At 36.9% G+C, this 18,848-nt stretch overlaps 5 protein-coding genes across 6 annotated transcripts; 4 read left to right on the forward strand and 1 right to left on the reverse strand.

Annotated features, from left to right (window-relative positions):
• Positions 1–212: 212 nt before the first annotated feature.
• On the forward strand, positions 213–1,833 carry LOC125223044 (sugar carrier protein C-like). Its single transcript, XM_048126000.1, has one exon. It carries the CDS (start codon positions 213–215, stop codon positions 1,761–1,763), a length of 1,551 nt encoding a protein of 516 aa, XP_047981957.1. The 3' UTR covers positions 1,764–1,833.
• Positions 1,834–6,342: 4,509 nt separating this feature from the next.
• On the forward strand, positions 6,343–8,152 carry LOC125223045 (probable inactive purple acid phosphatase 29). Its single transcript, XM_048126002.1, has 3 exons — positions 6,343–6,795; positions 6,858–7,249; positions 7,476–8,152. The coding sequence occupies exons 1-3, from the start codon at positions 6,519–6,521 to the stop codon at positions 7,944–7,946; spliced, it is 1,140 nt and encodes a 379-aa protein (XP_047981959.1). The 5' UTR covers positions 6,343–6,518; the 3' UTR covers positions 7,947–8,152.
• Positions 8,153–8,530: 378 nt separating this feature from the next.
• On the reverse strand, positions 8,531–8,965 carry LOC125185351 (NADH dehydrogenase [ubiquinone] 1 alpha subcomplex subunit 1-like). The gene is made up of 2 exons (XM_048081876.1): positions 8,728–8,965; positions 8,531–8,633 (listed from the first exon to the last, which is right to left on the reverse strand). The coding sequence occupies exons 1-2, from the start codon at positions 8,833–8,835 to the stop codon at positions 8,538–8,540; spliced, it is 204 nt and encodes a 67-aa protein (XP_047937833.1). The 5' UTR covers positions 8,836–8,965; the 3' UTR covers positions 8,531–8,537.
• Positions 8,966–9,099: 134 nt separating this feature from the next.
• LOC125223322 (KH domain-containing protein At3g08620-like) lies at positions 9,100–14,689 on the forward strand. 2 transcript variants are annotated; one of them, XM_048126412.1, is made up of 7 exons: positions 9,100–9,321; positions 9,404–9,495; positions 9,840–9,991; positions 11,517–11,633; positions 11,766–11,882; positions 12,089–12,238; positions 14,149–14,689. In XM_048126412.1, the coding sequence occupies exons 1-7, from the start codon at positions 9,239–9,241 to the stop codon at positions 14,290–14,292; spliced, it is 855 nt and encodes a 284-aa protein (XP_047982369.1). In that variant the 5' UTR covers positions 9,100–9,238; the 3' UTR covers positions 14,293–14,689. The 2 variants fall into 2 exon arrangements, with proteins under 2 accessions (XP_047982369.1, XP_047982370.1); XM_048126413.1 differs by having other exon boundaries at positions 9,101–9,321; positions 12,095–12,238.
• A 903-nt stretch (positions 14,690–15,592) lies between these two features.
• LOC125219301 (NADH dehydrogenase [ubiquinone] 1 alpha subcomplex subunit 1-like) lies at positions 15,593–18,654 on the forward strand. Its single transcript, XM_048121242.1, has 3 exons — positions 15,593–15,855; positions 15,930–16,030; positions 18,438–18,654. Exons 1-2 carry the CDS (start codon positions 15,748–15,750, stop codon positions 16,023–16,025), a joined length of 204 nt encoding a protein of 67 aa, XP_047977199.1. The 5' UTR covers positions 15,593–15,747; the 3' UTR covers positions 16,026–16,030; positions 18,438–18,654.
• The last annotated feature ends 194 nt before the right edge of the window (positions 18,655–18,848 follow it).

An 18,848-nucleotide genomic window follows, 5' to 3' on the forward strand; every position in this document is an offset into this window, starting at 1 on the left:
TGGATATATAGATTGGTTAGAGAAGATACAAATTTGTTACCTGAATCAACCCAAATAATTAAACAGATAAGCTAGAATAATAAGTAGAGATTTACTCCTATCTCGTATCAAATCAGATACGATATGGAGCTTTATAAATAAGGGTTTGCATCATTCATTAATCAATCATCATCAATTAATCTCAAACAAACAAACAAAAAAAATATTGAAAGATGGCGGCAGGATTCATTACTAGCGGCGGCGGCGAGCGGAAGGATTACCCCGGAAAGATGACGTGGCGCATGGTGATCACCTGCATCATGGCCGGCTGCGGCGGCCTCATCTTCGGCTACGACATCGGCATCTCCGGCGGAGTCACCTCCATGGCTCCCTTCCTCCAAAAATTCTTCCCCCACGTCTACCGCCGCGAGGAGCTCAACTCCGGCGGCACCAACCAGTACTGCAAGTTCGACGACGCCATGCTCACACTCTTCACTTCCTCACTCTACTTGGCCGCGCTCGTGGCCTCGCTTTTCGCCTCTTTCATTACTCGAAAGTTCGGTAGAAAACCCTCGATGGTTTTCGGCGGCTTGGTCTTCTTAGCCGGCGCCGCCGTCAACGGCTTCGCCCACAACGTTGCTATGCTCATCATCGGCCGCATCCTCCTCGGCGTCGGCATCGGCTTCGCCAACCAATCCGCTCCGGTTTACCTCTGCGAGGTGGCTCCGGCGAAGCACCGCGGCAAGCTGAACATGCTCTTCCAGCTCATGATCACGGTGGGGATTTTGTCTGCCAATTTGATCAATTTCTTCTCCGCGAAGATGAGTAGCGGGGAAGGGTGGCGCGTGAGCCTCGGATGCGCCGGAATTCCCGCCCTAATTTTTCTCATCGGATCGCTCTGCCTCCCCGATACCCCTAATTCGTTAATCGAGAGAGAAAAGCTCACAGAAGGGAAGGCGCAGCTGAGGAAATTCCGCGGAGTTGAGGACGTGGAGGATGAGTTCAACGACATCGTTTTGGCGAGCCAGGCGGCGAAGCAGGTGGAGAAGCCGTGGTCGAATCTCCTCCGCCGCAAGTACCGTCCGCAGCTAGTGATGGTCGTTTTAATCCCCTTCTTCCAGCAATTCACCGGAATGAACGTCATCATGTTCTACGCGCCGGTCCTATTCAAAACCATCGGATTCGGCAGCAACGCCTCCCTCGCCTCCGCCCTAATCTCCGGCGGCGTCAATTGCGTCGCCACATTAGTCTCGATTTGCACCGTCGACCGATTAGGCCGACGCTTCTGGTTTCTAGAAGGCGCGATTCAGATGTTCATTTGCCAGATCGTCGTGGCGATCTGCATCGGCGTCAAATTCGGCGTCTCCGGCAACCCCGGGGAGCTGCCGGTGTGGTACGCAGGCATAGTGGTGTTTGCGATATGCGTGTACGTGGCGGGATTCGCGTGGTCGTGGGGCCCGCTCGGGTGGCTGGTGCCCGGGGAGATACTGCCGCTGGAGGTGAGATCGGCGGGGCAGAGCGTGAATGTGTCGGTGAATATGATCTTCACGTTCATCATTGCTCAGTGCTTCCTCAGGATGCTTTGCGTGATGAAATTTGGGCTTTTTATTTTCTTCTCCGTCTTCGTCTTCGTCATGGCGCTTTTCATCCACTATTTCTTGCCGGAGACAAAGGGGATTCCGATTGAGGACATTGCTGAGGTTTGGAAGACGCATCCGTACTGGAAGAGATTCGTCGACGAGGACGACGACGCTGCTCGCAAGAGTAGGTTTTCAGGAGTTTAGGTTATGTTCTTTTATGTTGCTTTTTCTTTTTGGGGTTAGAATATTTATGTTTTTGTTTAGGTTTTCATGAGTTTCAGTTTTTGTTCATTCTTTCCGACGTTGATTTTAAGACTAGTATTATTCTCTTTCTTGCTTTTGTTCCTATCAATGGCTTATGCTTCAATTAAATTTTTTTTATGATTGATAAATATCGATTGCGAATTAATAACTAGTTCGAATTTAGTTAACACGTATAAAATAGATCTCACACGAGTTACCATATAATGAATCTTTAGGGTTTTTATTTAAAATTTCACCTGTCCAATAGAGACCAACATATTTTATTTCAATTTGTAATTCCTTTAGATTTCTTTGTTTCTTTATGTTCATAAAGGGCAATGACAATGGCATCTTTTGTGTTTCAATTATATCAAAATCAAAAGTTCAATATCTAATACTACTTCGGTACTTCCCACTCGTCTGAGGGGAAACATCCACCATAGATCACATTATAGTATCTTGTTGATTGTGGAGTCGGTTCAAGAGCTCTAGTCGAGGGGAAACATCCACATGTAGATCACATTATCAGTGCTTACATTACATGGCCGATGAACAAGATGCTCAAGAAATCCATTAGGTCATTCCTTGCCAAATTGACTCAATCTAATCGTGTAAACATATAGGATGATCAATGGTTTTGCTCATTTAACATCAACAAGTCGAGGATAAGCAAATGAAATAAGCAGAAATGATTATCCAAGAACTCGAGGATGGACTCCGAATCCTTGTTTGGGATGGACTAGAGTTTCACTTCATAGCCGTCTTAGCCATTAGGCCTTTCATGGCTCGAACCGATTTCTTCACAAATTGTATAAATTTTGTATGGCTATATACTGAAAATCGATCCTCATATTCAATTATCCATATATTTCGTTAGTTCAGTTTTTGTCAAGATCTCAATTCCGCAAACATATCGAATACAGAATTAAATATTCAAATTTCAAGATTAGTTATCTTTTTTAAGTCTATAATTTTATGTTGTTGGGATATGATTCTATGGATTAGTTACCATAAATTTGGAGATACGTAGAAACAATGACGGATCCAGAGAATGAGGGTTGATTCATAGATATCTTAGTTATCTCACTTGCATATGTTCCGATTCATAGATATCTTAGTTATCTCACTTGCATATGCTCCGATGTCAAATTTTGAATTTTTTTATAAAAATTTTCATGAATTTCGTTAACAGCTTTATATCAATACACGACACATAATATGTCAATACAATGCATTCTATAATGTCAATATGCAGTTGTGTTGACATTAGCATGTCTTTGTGTTGATGTATTTCATACACTGTATTGACATTGTGTTTCTAAACCCTAAATTTGATAATTTATCTTTTTAATAATAAAAAATGAAAAACGAAACTATACATGAAAAATTATAGACCACAAAATTTTTAAAATTCTATAATCATAAATTAAATACAGTCAACAACTAAATAATGAATTAGCAATTGATCAGTCGACGTGTATTGAAAAAGAATATATTTCTATACTCGGAGGGGGTGACTCTAAGAAACATTTATTAGACTCTCCGGACAGTCGGCCACAGACAAGAATGACATTTGGGTTTTTATTTTACTAAATTTCTCGGTAAGAGTTTATCTAATAATAATTGGACCTACCAATCCCAAAGCCCATGCCGCTTTCTCTATCGAGACCATGCAATTATATACAACGAACATGTATTCCTGGTTCGCATTAAAAATTCCAAGATTTAATAATTCGTTTATATCACGTATATAATATAGTTTTTTATGATTATAATAAAAAATAAATAAATGAAATGGATTTTTTTGGTTGAAGGGAAAATACAACCTTTTCAATCTAATTTAATCAATGCAGTATAAAGATGATTACTCTATGGAATATTCCATGTAGTGTGCTTATTCCCAAACAACGATAAATTTAAAAAGTATTCAAGGTTAAGTAGACTGGCAAGTCAAATCATTTGAAAAATGACCTGCCATAACACGATAATCTTGTCTTAATCACTTTGAAGTCAGAAATTCAAATGCGTATGCGAAATCAACGATAAAAACAACACAACGAATATCACATCACATAATTTACAAATCAAAATGTACCACTAAATTTATTAAGGAAGATACGAAAAAAGATTGATAAGTATGTGTAGGTCCAGTCGACTATTCCAACTATTGTTCGTGCTTGTGTTCATGTATCTCAGAGAATAAAAATTAAAAATAGAGAAGCACAAAATTTATAGTAGGAGGTTAATCTATTGACTTTAAATATTGTGCATAATTCCATAAACGCACATTTAATAATAAGTCTATTTAAGTATTTGATCATCTTATTGATATCCTTATGAGAGTTCTATTTTGTAATTTTTATCCATCTTTCATTAAAAAATCAATTTCACTTTTAGCATAAACGTTAATTAAATTCCACATTCTACCAAATTATTTCACTTATATTTTATTATAAAACTAATATATGAAATATATAAATATGGACTCATGGGGTTGTGATGAATGATTAACTAATTAGCAATCCCAGATTAAGGCCTATTCTCAGCCCCAACCATTAGATTAGGAGGTCTAAAGATTAAAACAATGTCACATGGATTATATCTTAAATTTAAATAATTAGTAGTAAATAAATTTAAAGAGTATTAATGCCAATTTTCATAGTATGGTAGTTAAAACTAACTACTTTCTCTTTTTTCAAAATCGTCTCAAAACTTTAAATCTATATCTCTCTCTCTTGATTTAAATTATTTTTCCGCAAAAAATTCAAATTAAAGGTAATTTTATAAGGATTTTAACGAGATCTCAGTTACATATGTTTCAACGACGCTCGCATGATGAAATTTGATAATTTTTATTTCAGTTTTCGCATATGTGGATAAACATATTTTTATCAACAAATGCATTAAAAAATTTCAAAATAATGCATGCAAAATATCAATAAAATGGTATTGACATTTTTCGTGTACTTATGTTGAAATACTCATATCATTGTATTAATATTTGTAATACACTATGTTGATATAAAAAACCACAAAATTTATGATATGATAATAGAATGACGATCTTACCCCTTTGTTGATATTTTATTTACTATTTATTGAAATTCGTGATGTTTAATCTCATCAATTATCTCAAATTCTAAGAGTGTAGATTCTAAGAGGATATTGGACTAATATTCCACTAACTTATTCAACACACCTATCTTTATACTATTTCTTAAAATTTGTGCCGAAAACAAATACTCATCTGTTTCATAGTAGTAAAGTTTTTCAATTTTGAACATTCCATAATAATTGAGTCATTTTCTTTTTTTTTTTTATTAAAAAGCAACACTATTTTTCACTCTTACTTTTCCTCTTTTACTTTGATATCTTACTTTTTTTTTCCCTCTAATTTACTCAATTTTTTTATTTAATATATTATACAGTTTTTTTTTTAAAATTTAGTATAAAAAAAATGATTCTAACTATTTTGATACAGGAGTTGGTAATACATTAATTAGTGACTGTGTGCATATGGCCACCCGCGTGTTTCTCAAGGTTGATAAGATAGATGGACCCACACAGGCACACACCATCCACTCCTTACTGTGAAAAATATCCTAAAAGAATACTCCCTCCATTTATAGTTGAGTCATTTTTTCATTTCAAGAAGTTTCCTAATAATTGAGTCATTTCTAGTAACTTTTTCCTTCTTTTTTACTTTACTCTCTTATACTTTATTCTCTCTACTTTATTCACTTTTTACTTTATTCTCTCTACCTTTTTTATCTATTTATTTAACACATTCAACATTCATTTCTTAAACTTCGTGCCGAAAAGTTCCACCTCAACTATGAGAGAACGGAGGGAGTATTCCCTCCATTTCGCCATAGTTGAGTCATTTTTCCATTTTGGGAAGTTTCTTCATAGTTGAGTTATTTCAATATATAGTATTTTTTTTTTCTTTCTTACTTTACTCTCTCTACTTTATTCACTTTATACTTTATTCTCTCTACATTTTCCTCTCTCTTACTATTTTATTTATTTATTTAACACACCCAATATTCATTTCTAAAACTTCGTGCCGGAAAGTTTCGCCTCAACTATAGCGAAACGGAGAGAGTATTGTAGTAGAAAATCTCTAGAAATATTGGACAAAAAATGCACAAACTCGGCATTCATGCAAAAAGATGACAAATTAGAGATGTACTCTCTCCGTGTTATGTTATTCGCACTTTTTATTTTAGACCGTAAATTTGGGGTTGATTTTTTAGTGTAACGAAATTAGAATTTTAAGTGTAATGAGACATCACTTAATAAAGAAGCTCTTAACTTAATTTAAGATATTAATTAAACGGATTAATTTTAATTTAAACTATAAATAGTGTAAAGAGTTTGTAACGAGCAAAAAAGCAACAGTGCAAGTAACATGAGACGGATGGAGTATGATTTAATCGGAATCGCCAATTTTATCTGATAATGGATTAATGATTTTCAATTTTTAATGATAGCCTTTCACGGACCGAAACAAGATCAGTTTACCCAATCTGGTTTATAGAAAAACGGTTGAAGAAACCCAGCAAAAACCCTAACGCATTCACAATAATATCACGGGCAACGTGACAGTTGGGGCACATCAATCGCGTGCGTACCTCCTCTCCTCTCTTATATGCTGACAAGCTTTTCCCCAAATCTCTCGCACTTGTTCCATTTCCTCTCGCTCCACTGTTTACTATGGCTGCGCCCAAGGCAATGGGAGCTCTAGCGTTGGTGGTGGTTATGGCTTTTCTGAGCAGGGGCAGCTCAGCAGTAGGCCGCCAGCTCAGGTTCAACGCCAAACGAGGCGAGTTCAAAATTCTTCAGGTCGCGGATATGCACTTCGGCGACGGCAAGCGGACCGCCTGCCTGGACGTCCTCCCCCGCCAGGCCCCCAGCTGCTCCGATCTCAACACCACCTCCTTCATCCGCCGCATGATCCTCGCTGAGAAGCCGAATCTCATCGTCTTCACCGGTCAGTTTGTTAATTAACCCTTGCTGCTTTTGATTTTGCTTGAAATTAGGTGTTGGATGCAGGGGATAACATATTCGGATTCGACGCGAGCGACGCGGTGAAGTCGATGAACCAGGCGTTTGGACCTGCGGTGAACTCCGGCATCCCGTGGGCGGCGGTGCTGGGGAATCACGACCAGGAGTCCACTCTGTCGAGGGAAGGTGTGATGACGCATATTGTGGGGATGAAGAACACGCTGTCGCAGCTGAATTCCGGCGGATCTCACGTCGATGGATTCGGGAACTACAATCTGGAGGTCCATGGAGCCGAATTTTCTAGAATGGAGAACAAATCGGTTCTCAATCTGTACATGCTCGACAGCGGCGATTACTCTACTGTCCCCTCCATTCCTGGCTATGGCTGGATCAAGCCCTCTCAGCAACTCTGGTTTCAGCACACTTCTGGTAGACTGCAGGTATCAAAACTCTTAATTCAACTAATTCACTCTTATCAAATCCTAGTAATTAGGAATCAACGAATCCAGATTGGAATTATGCATTCATTAGTTTCATTTGGTGTAAAAATGGAGATAACTAGTTTGATTTGTCAATCTCATATATTGTCAATCAGTCAACCCTAAACAGTAAATGCTCTGAAACTCTATATTGTTTGAATCTTGACAAATTGTTGTTGAAATTCAGAAAATCTACAGCAGCCAACCGGAGGCGCAAAAGGGTGCTGCCCCTGGGCTTGCCTTTTTCCACATTCCATTGCCCGAGCACGCAAGCTTTGACTCGACAAACTCCACCGGTGTGAGGCAGGAAGGGATAAGCTCCGCGACAGTGAACTCTGGATTTTTCACAACATTGGTGGCAGCAGGGGACGTGAAGGCGGTTTTCAACGGCCACGATCATCTCAATGACTTCTGTGGCGAGTTGACCGGCGTACATCTGTGCTATGCCGGGGGCTTCGGATATCATGCATACGGGAAGGCCGGCTGGTCTCGAAGGGCGAGAGTGGTGTTAGCTTCCCTCGAGAAAACACAGAAGGGAACGTGGGGAACAGTCAAGTCCATTAAAACTTGGAAACGACTCGATGATAAGAAGCTTAGTCTCATTGATGCTCAGGTGCTGTGGAGCAAGAGCTCCACCAATAAGCAGCGCATTCTGTGAAAGCTGTTTTTTTTTTATCATACCTTAAGCAAAGATGATTAAGTTTGAGAAGAAACAGATTGATTACAGTCTTTGTAGGTTTAACCTTTTCAATTAGTTATAGTTATTGAAACATGGCTCGGTTACAAGGAAAGTTATGTATTTTGATGAGAAGTCATGATACTTTGAGCAAATTAATGAGAAGTTATGACAATTTAGATACACAATCTTCTGTTTGAGAAAACTCAATCCGACTACCCACTCAGACAAGACATGCCTTCACCCTGGTCCACCTAGTCTTATAAGAAGGGATTTCGTACGCCCTTCTCAGTGAATCCGCCTAGTCAGGATAGAACAATGCTTACTACTCATGAGGAGACAAGTACCAGAACTACCTATTACACTTCAAAGTTGGAGAGTGCTAAAAACTCCAACTTTATCAGTACACTGAACACTTTATTCAAACGGGAGAAAATGTATGCTTTGTGTTCCCCCAAAAAACCATCTTTAGATTCAGTTTTTATCATGTCTCCACTAGTTACATACACAGATTTCAGATAATGAAGAATAAAAGAGATAATAGTAAAAGAAGAAACATGAGACAAACCTAAATCAGTTGGAAGCAGGAGACGAAGAGAGCATCTCCATGATTTTCTTATCACGTTTCTCCATAGCCACATCCCAGACGTCGTTCCCAATGTGCTTAGGCTGTCGAACCAATTGAGAGTAATCAAAGGAATGTTAGAGTAATGTAATCAAACAGATTTAGGAAATAGATAAAAGTGGAGAAGAAGGTACGGACGCGGCCGTGAGCAGCTTTGTGGATGTGATATTGAGCGTTGCCCATAACGCAGAGCATCCCTGCTATAATTCCCAATGGCAGCATCGCTTCCAACCACACCAACCCCATTCTATTCAATTGATAAGATCGACAACCACAAATTCACTCAGATCGCTCAATTCCAGCTCTGGGAGAATGCAATTGGAATTTCGATTTTCCTTTCCCTTTTCCCTCTGCTACCCTAGAAATGGAGTAGAAAATATAAAAATATTATTCTGGTTTTAATGAAGCCCAAAAAATTTCTATTTTTTTTTTAAGAAAAAAAATAATTGAAAAAAAGGCCCAAACCAAGCCCATGTGTTGGAGAAGAGGATAAAAGCTCGTTGAGCTGGAAATGAGGGCATCCCATGAATTTAGTCCTGTGACCTTCTCTCCATCGTCTTCTTCCTAGCTATGCTTGCTTGCTAGATGCTTTTGTATCGATTTGATTCAAATCGTTGCTGCTTGCATCTGATTTGCGGAGCTTCTGTCTATGTCGGGTCTTTACAATTCCAACTTTTCGCCTGCTCGGGCTGCCTCTCCGCAGATTACTTCAACTAACCCTGATGTAGAGAGGTATATCGCTTCTTTTCTACTTATTTTCTTTGATCATGTGTTTAGTTAAGAGTTTTTATATTTTTGTTAATCCGAATTTTAGTAATCGGTACTTGTCGGAGCTCTTGGCGGAGCATCACAAGCTTGGGCCATTTATGCAAGTTCTTCCCATTTCCACGAGGCTCTTGAATCAAGGTTATTCCTTTCTTTAATTTACTTTGACGGATTACTTTGTTTCTTGTAGAGATTGGATCTGAATCATCACCATATTGAGATTTCTATTGTTGTGTCGGTTTTCAAATCAAGAATTACTTATAGCTCAAATCAAGTACTTGTTTGTGTCATTGTATCTTCATTCAATATAAGTAAAATCATAAGTATTAGATTCTTCATTCATAGTTCTTTCTTGAAATGCCCTGTCTTGTGTTACTTTGGCTAAAATCCACTGATTGACTTGCTAAGTTGTAGTAGAACTCTGAGGACACAATGTGTTTTTCTCATTTTTTGTTATTCACAACTATCTTGTTTTCATCTTCAAGAGATCATGCGGGTTACTGGGATGGTGCCGAATCACGGCTTCAGTGAACTTGAGAGACTAAGACACAGAAGTCCGAGCCCTATGGCCTCTGCAAACTCTCTGTCAAATGTTGCTGGGACTGGATTATCAAGCTGGAATGGACTACCGCAAGAGGTAGTTAAATATCCAACTCAACAAAACTCTCTTTCTTTCTTTTTAATCTATAATATACAGTCAGGCAGGGTTGTTATGCTTTAAATGGATTAATGGAAGAGTTGTGGCTGTTAGAGAGTTTGATATCTAGCTATTGTAATTATAAATTTTCCCATTGCAGTTTCTTCGCAATAACTTGGCTCTAGTAAAAGTTCACAATCTTAGAATTGTGGACATTTTGAACTTTTGAAAAGTATGATCTCTGGTATAATTTCCTATGTGTTATGTCTTGTGTAACTGTAAAATGAATCTTAGTTTCAGAAATGATGCAACAGATATCAGGTAGTTTATCTGAGCTTTACAAGATTGAAACATGTCTACTAGTTTAGGCATGGTTTCTGACTTGGTAAGAAAACAAGGTGGGGCTGTGGGACCAACTTTGAATGCAGTTCAGACTTGCAAAGGATGGTTCAACTATTCTTGAAAGATAATGTTATTCACTTAGGAACTTTTTCCCAAAAGTTATGTTTTTTGTTCCTTTGCCTTTTTAAGTTTCTGGTGCTTTAAATTTATGGAGCCTCCATTTTCCGTATATCCTAACTTATCAACCACAATCTCAGTGTACTTCTTTTACATATCCATGTAGTGCTATTGCTACTTCTTTCTAATTGTGGTTTCTTTCTGTCACCTTTTTGTCTTACTCATAACATACTTCATATTCGGAAAAAATCTATATGGTAAATGTTTTAAAAAACCTTGTAGCAGTTTTATGATATGTTGATAAGTTCAGTAGATCATCAACTACCCATCCAATTGACAGCAGCACTCAAAATAATACTATATTTGTAATGAACTTTTACATTCGATTGGCTACATACTGGGTGGAAGTGTTAGATGGTAATGAACTATGATATGGTATGTGGTTCCAGTTGGTTACTTAATGTTAGAAGTAAGGTGTTGATTTGGTTTGTCATAAAAGCTTTTTTTTGTTACTGGCCATTGAGATATGTTGCATTCAGAACTTCTGATTTGATTTGAGAACACCCTCTTTCGCCCTGCATTCGACACAAATCAGGATCAACTGAAGTTTCAGCTTTAAATTATCGCTATATTGTAGTAAGTTTTAAGCTTAGTTATGGAGGTCATGTATGCTGTCACCATTTTCAGTGAGTCCATTCCATCTTTTGACCAGTCACACTAACAGGTGAAATTCTAAAGCTCGTAGTGATGGTCACACTTGCTGGTTGATCATAGATTGGTTTGTTTTTGCGTTTCGTCAGCTATGATCTAATATATATTTTTGCTTTTTAAAGTCTAGCCTTGGAGGTAATGATGAAATATATCTCATTGGCTTGAATATTGTAAAGGATATAGTAGTTATTATTATTATTATAATATTATTATCACTTTTTTGCTTGATTGGGAACTTCTGCTTGTTACATGCATATCATGTTTCAATACTGGCATTATACTCCGTATCTAATCATTCCTTCTAATTTCTTTCAAAATTAAGCTGATTCCCTTTAACTTCTTGTTTAACTGACAGAGACTGGGTGGGCCTCATGGAATGACTATGGATTGGCAAGGAGCACCAGCAAGTCCCAGTTCATACACCGTCAAAAGGATTTTACGTTTAGAAATTCCTGTGGACAGCTTTCCTAATGTAAGAACATGGAATGGGCATGATTTACTTTTTGATACTCTTGTTGACCCTTCATAGCTTGGTTCATTCTTAGCAACAAAATGCTTCCTTCTCTCCGGATGTTCCTCTTATCAGTATTTAATTTCTTCATAGTTCAATTTTGTTGGCCGACTGTTGGGACCTAGAGGAAATTCACTTAAACGAGTTGAAGCCACTACTGGATGCCGGGTATATATCAGAGGGAAAGGTTCAATAAAAGACCCTGACAAGGTAATGCAGTGTTTTTATGATGCATCATTTTTTACTGTTCTTTCCGACTGAGCATGAAACAGCTTCATTGTAAGTAGAGAAAAGGAAAGAAACAGGATATGAAACATTTGGAACTATGATTATTATTGATGTTCACTACTTCATTTACATTGATAGTTAAGTTGCAAGTGTTAAGCAAATCTACGTCACTGACTGCATATGTCAAGTTGCAGGAAGAGAAGCTGTGTGGGCGACCTGGCTATGAGCACCTTAATGAACCCCTCCATATCTTAATTGAGGCTGATTTACCAGCCAATATTGTTGATATGAGACTGAGACAAGCACAGGACATAATTGAAGAATTGCTGAAACCAGTGGTAAGATCTGTACTGTTTTTTTTTTCTACCTTAAAAATCTACCTGATTTCAAATTTCTTACCAAGTATGGTAAATGATCATGCCGGGAGTTCACCATAGTGACACTCTTTGATTATTCGTATCTTAAAAAAATTGAGAAGTAACATTGAATTTTCAGCAATCTCAAATAAGATGCTCACCCTTCCCTCTAAAATAAGGAAAAGGAAAAAGAATAATGTTATTTGTAGAGAAGATGAGATAATTGTACATATGACTATAGATATATGTGTACCTAGGGGAGTGTTATATTGCTAACTCAATACCTAATTGCTAACTACAACTAAATAATAGCCATTAGATATTCAAATTAAGGGTCTAGATCATCAACCACGAAATGTCAATACGATAAAAAAAAACGTCAATAAAGCCATATGATTAATTTCATAAAATATCAATAGGGGTATTAATGTCAATTAACTACATGTTTAGTTATAACTAACTTTTAAAAGAAATCCCAAAACGTTAAATTCATATAACATATATCAAATTAAAGATAATTTTATAAGGATTCCAACGATATCATACATGCATATGTTCCGACGTCAAAATTTGAAAAAAAAATCGAAATTTTTTCAATTTTTTCGTACAAGCAGAAATGTCAACATACTATATAAAATATGTCAATATAATACATGTAGAATGTCAATATAAGCAATGAGTTAACATTCTTAAAGCATTGTGTTGACATTCTCAAAGCATTGTGTTGATATTTCCGAAACACTATATTGACATTTTCATCTAAAAGCCTAATTTGGCGTTTTTTTTTATCTTTTTTTATTTTATTAATAAAAACGAAAATTACACGTGACAAATTGTAGACCACACGTTTTCTAAAATTCTATGGCCTTAAATTAGTTGTAGTTAGCAATTAAGTGATGAGTTAGCAATTGATCACTCCCCTGTGTACCTATATCCTATATAAACTAGGAACCATTTTCAGCCTTTAGATCATAAAGATTTACAATAGATTCATCAACTTATTGAATGAGTCCATGGTTCTGAGTTCGAAATTCGAATCCCAAAGGTAACAAGAATTTTTATTTTTGAATTCGTACAATCTCCTATGATTGCATATGTGATCCATGCTCGATGACCATAAATTCATGTAACAAGGTGATGAATCCATTGTGCATCCTATATTTTAGCCACTCCTTATATCTATAGCATAAGGGTCAAATAAAAACATTTCATATTGTAAAAACTGTGAACCGTTTCAGCCATTAGATAATGATGATCTACAGTGGATGCATCTCCCTTGTTGGATCCGAATGTAGACCTGGGTTCAAAACTTTGAGGGGGCAAATTTTTTTATTGAAGTTAATTTCTCTGCAAAGGAAATTTTGTTTATATGTTAAATGCAATTAGTCTCGCATTCTCATAACAACTAGGTTTTTATTCTTACACACCCATATATACATATTCATATACATATAATGCCCTACTATACTGCAAACTACATCTCTCTTGCAAACTACAAACTAAATCTGCACCGTTAGATCTCACCCAATTGATGTTGTGTTAGCATTTTTTTTTTTTACGTTATTTGTCATCTGCTGTTTGTTGACATCAAATCTGGAAATCTAATAGTCCAAATTTTAGTTTGTACTGTTTGCAATTGATTACACCTATGTACATATAATACACTACTAAAGATATTAAACATTTAGCTTGATATCTGAATAAATTGAACTGCACATAGTGACAAGTGTGGTTGCGGTTGGTCTCTTGGAGCCCATGGGTGGTCTCCCATGACTTGAGTAAAACTTTCTTTGCTGTAATTTATACATGTGGTGCTCGACCACAATTGCAAAAGGCCACTACTAGATGTAGTCTTAGAGTTTCTAACTGATTGTACTTGTACTTTCATGTAGGATGAATCACAGGATTTCATAAAGAGGCAACAGTTACGTGAGCTTGCCATGCTAAATTCAAATTTTAGAGAAGAGAGCCCCGGGCCAAGTGGCAGTGTCTCACCTTTTAATACCAGCATGAAACGTGCAAAAACAGGACGTTGATATCAGTACACAAGCTCGTCAGAGAGTTTTTCTTCCGTGGTTGATGGAGTAATACATGGATATATCTATGGAAATGCATCGTATCCGTATTTGCTGCCAAGTTGATTATACAACAAAGAGATAATTGTTCAATGGATGTGAAGCTGATTGTTTGGGTTGGGTTTTACTACTTTCTTTTTGATTAAGCAGAACATCTAAAAGTTTTAAAAAATGGTTGTATAGTATAGGGTTGGTTTAAACCAGGTTTTTGTCATGTCAGTTCATGAAATATGTATTCATTTGATTGATTCTAGTGTGAGATGTGTTATTATTTGTACAGACTGCCATTGAGAAGTTTGGTCTTGTAGATATTTTGTTGGGACAAACTATCCACAATACTACATGTTCTTACCATTCACATTATGCTGCCTTTTTAAGTATGTTTGATGTTGTTAGATTCATGTGGCAGATTTAGTGCATGTTATGCATGCTGGTGGTTTCAGTTCCATGAAAATGCACACTGTAACCGGACCGGGTAACCTTATAGTAGCATGGTTACGGTTGTACTGTTTGCGTCCAGTTCTGGTTCGACCCAGAACTATTGGTTAACTGCCGGTCCAGTTAAAACTGCACACAAGATATCACGGTCAAAAAATTGAAAGCCTCAAAATCCTAGCTGTTTGGTAACAAAATGTATGGAGAAACAGTTGGAGATCTTCTATACCATGGTAGAAGTTTCCCTAAAGACTTCAATTATTCAGCTTGAACAGTGGAGATCACAACAGCCTTATCAATGCGACCAAACCATCGGTAGCTGAAGAAGATATGAAGACAATGTCCGAAGACTTGGTTAATTTTAAGGCCAGGGCTGGGTTTGAGCTTTTTTTATAATGTTTTGGGATGATAGTCATTTAAGCAACGAATCTTGGCCAAATTATGATCGTCTTTTAAGTTTTGAAAACAAAAGACTATTGCAAAGGTTAAACTTTTATCAATTGTTTCATTCTTGTATAAAATCACATCTTTTGGTGGTGCTCAAACGAAATTGTTTCATTAAAAATAAAAAGAAGGAAGAAGCTAGAAAGGTTAAAGAGAAAAGACACAAAAAAATAACATATTTTAATTAAATATACATCATTTTAATAGTAACCAAAAAGGCAAATTGTTGAAAAAAGTTAGGAAGTTCTCAAATTTAGATATATTTTTGTATATGACACTTAAAAAAATTGTTTTCTTTGACGAATTACATATATGATAAAGAAAACAACAATTGCATATAAATAGCATGAATAAAATTATTCTGACAATTTGTAATAAACTTATTTTACCAGAAATCTAGTTAGCTTTATTTTGATTTTTGAGAGACCGAGAGGAAGAGTAAAAGGGAAAGGAAAATCGAACATTTCTCCCAGTACTAGAGGTGGAATTGAGGGATCTGAGTAAATTTGTGGTCGCCGATCTTATCAATTGAAGAGAATGGGGCTGGTGTGGTTGGAAGCGATGCTGCCATTGGGAATTATAGCAGGGATGCTCTGCGTTATGGGCAACGCTCAGTATCACATCCACAAAGCTGCTCACGGCCGCGTCCGTATCTTCCTCTCCACTTTTATCTTACATTACTCTAACATTCCTTTGATGATTCGCAATTGATTCCGCAGCCTAAGCACATTGGGAACGACGTCTGGGATGTGGCTATGGAGAAACGCGATAAGAAAATCATCGAGATGCTCTCTTCGCCTCCTGCTTCCACCTGATTTAGGTTTGTTTGCCTCCTGTTTTTCTTTTACTATCTTCATTCTCCACCCTAGAGTCTAGATATACTACCATCTGATTAATATAAGCATTCTCAGTGTATTAGTTGACCTAATTTGATGCTCACATCTAGAAAGTTTGAGCTAGTGAACAAGATTCTTTCTCATGTAGACGAATTTGTCTCTGCACACTTCCATTTTATATTTCCAGTAGGGCAATTGAGTTTCTTTGAGCTTGACTTGAGAGGGTAATGGAATTCTTGGTCTCGTAGGCAATTTCCTAGACTTTATAGTAGCATGTGAGTGGTTGGGATTGAAGTTATAAGATTTGTAGCTGTAAGTGCTTTGTTTGCAAGAAATGTTGTATTGAGTTATTCCACTCCACAGTCATGAAAGTTTATCATGTTAAAATACATGTATATGCAACTAGTTCAGACGTGATAAAATCTGATACTAAATATGTCTGTTTTGGAGATATAAAAAAAGATATATTTCATAGAACATCGCACTTGAGTAAAGTGTTCAGTGTGCTGATGAAATGGAAATATGACTGCACTGATTTATGTTAAGCATAGAACTTCATCTGTTCTCCTGTATTGATGAGCAATGAGTTACATATGCTGAACGAACATTCAATCATGCAAAAAAGTGTACTAATTATCCTCTATTAGATCCATATGTAGAATGTTCAACGGGGTGGGTTTGATGAAACCCGAGACCTGCTGCGCGTTGCTTCATAGTCTAACACAACCTGTCTCTCCCCGCATAAAAACTGCTGGGTTTAGGCCTGCAAACCTGTTCTCCAGATCTGGTTTTTCCACCCTCCTTTAGGTCGTTCAATCAATCAAAAGTTTGTGGTCTTCTTCCATCTTCTCCTCCTCTCTCACAGATAAAAACACTGGCAAATCTGAAAGATGTCAAGGGTGTTTTCAATACATGGAGCAGGTCTAAATAAGATATTGTAATGAGTGTTACTTAGCCCAACCTTAGCGGGTTCAAGATTATGAACCACGACACCCACCTTACGACCCTTGTAGTCTCCCCAAAGTTTTCTTGAGCTAGGTGAGTTAATGGCAGGTCTGTATATATTTCCCTATTCATGATCATGCATAGGGATACATCTCCCATCTAATCCCATTCTCATCCTAATTCATGCGTAAGAAAACCATCCGTATTGGGAAAGTCTTGTCCTCAAGTTGTAATGAGGCCTTGTCGGTTAAGTTAGTACTTAGTAATTATTTAATGCTTCCTTGATACTAGTGGTAATTTATCTCAACCTGAGCCAGAGCTTGCAAATACCAAATACTGAGATAGTGGGATTATATTTAGACATTCATCCAATTCTTTGACCATGTTCTCTATTCAATTTATTTCATAATTTCCCTGTTTCACAAGAACTAAGAACATCACAGAAGTATTTGACAGCTACACGCTCAGCGATTAGGTGCTTCAGTCATAACTTTGTATGGGATACGGGATATTTATGCACCACTTTCTTCATACATCATGTATAAGTTTAAGCTAAATGAAGCACAACTGGTTAAAAGTGGCAGTCTGTACTGCTCATGTAAAAACAGGGTAGTTAGGCACAATTTGGTTTGTCATCATACCTTTGTCCGTAGATCTTATTTTCAACTTAACTCAATTTCTGATGAAAGCTAACACTTGCAGACAATATATTATTTCCATTGCTGATGCATAAATTCTAATTCAGTCAATAAACCAGGAATTGGGATAAATGAAGTGTGCACTGCCACTGTCTGATTATGGAATATACAAGTTTACTAGTTTATCCATATTTCCTTCCACAACTCTCATTTTATGTATGGTATTGGAACCAGTTTCAATTAAAATATAATACCTTCACCAACGTCACCTAAAACTCGGCCCAAACTAGTATATTTTCCAAATGAAATCATGTGAACAATCCAAATAGAATCAGGGTAGGTTGTTGTTGCTTGCTGTTATCCTCTATGCTTATTCCACAGTCTCCTTAAACAATCACCCTCATACATATAAGGAGTTCAGGGATGGAATAGGTGCACGAGGGAGAAATAAGGGTACAAGTAAGCCTCCAAGAAATTTGGAACCAACCACCTCCACCACCTAACTCACAGCCAGCTTCTTACACTCCCAACCGATTCTTTTATTATTTTCAAAATGATTACAGATCACTTTGCAAATATATTGGTCCTCTTTCAGCATCTGGAGATCATCCAAAACTGGTGCATGTCTTCCTAGCTCTTAAGTGTGGCTAGATAAAGATTCAGTTGGTTCTTAATCCCAGTTTGGTCGTTTTAGTTTCTTTAGTGTTTGTATCTGAATAAGTTGTTGGGCAATGAGTACTAATTTACAATCTCTTGTGGTGTGCTTCTTTATTTATCACTTATTCTGGCTTCTTTTATTGTGATGTAGATTACAATGCTTGGTGGCATGCTGGAATAAATAATGACAAACTGTGCAAGAATTATGGTGATTATGGATGTGGTTTATGATAAATCTGTTGAAATACATATGTTGTTTAACATGCAAGTCTATTCTTATTGAGATTAGAATTGTTTGAAAGTGTTGGGTTTGAAACAGAAATCAGAATGGTGAAGTTGTTGGACCATCAATATATATTATTACTACACGGAGTACTGATTTTCATAAACATATTGCAATCAGTTTTTCGAAATTAGGCAAGACACAGAATTTAGTTTTTGAAAATTGATAGTGCTTAACTAGTTGATATTGTACTTTTTAAGTAAATAGATTTATAACTACCTTTTGATAATTGGTATAAATAAAATCGAATTTATATGAATTCATCTGATGCCATTTTAT

The sequence above is a fragment of the Salvia hispanica genome, chromosome 4, assembly GCF_023119035.1.
Source record: "Salvia hispanica cultivar TCC Black 2014 chromosome 4, UniMelb_Shisp_WGS_1.0, whole genome shotgun sequence".
Lineage (NCBI taxonomy): Eukaryota > Viridiplantae > Streptophyta > Magnoliopsida > Lamiales > Lamiaceae > Salvia > Salvia hispanica.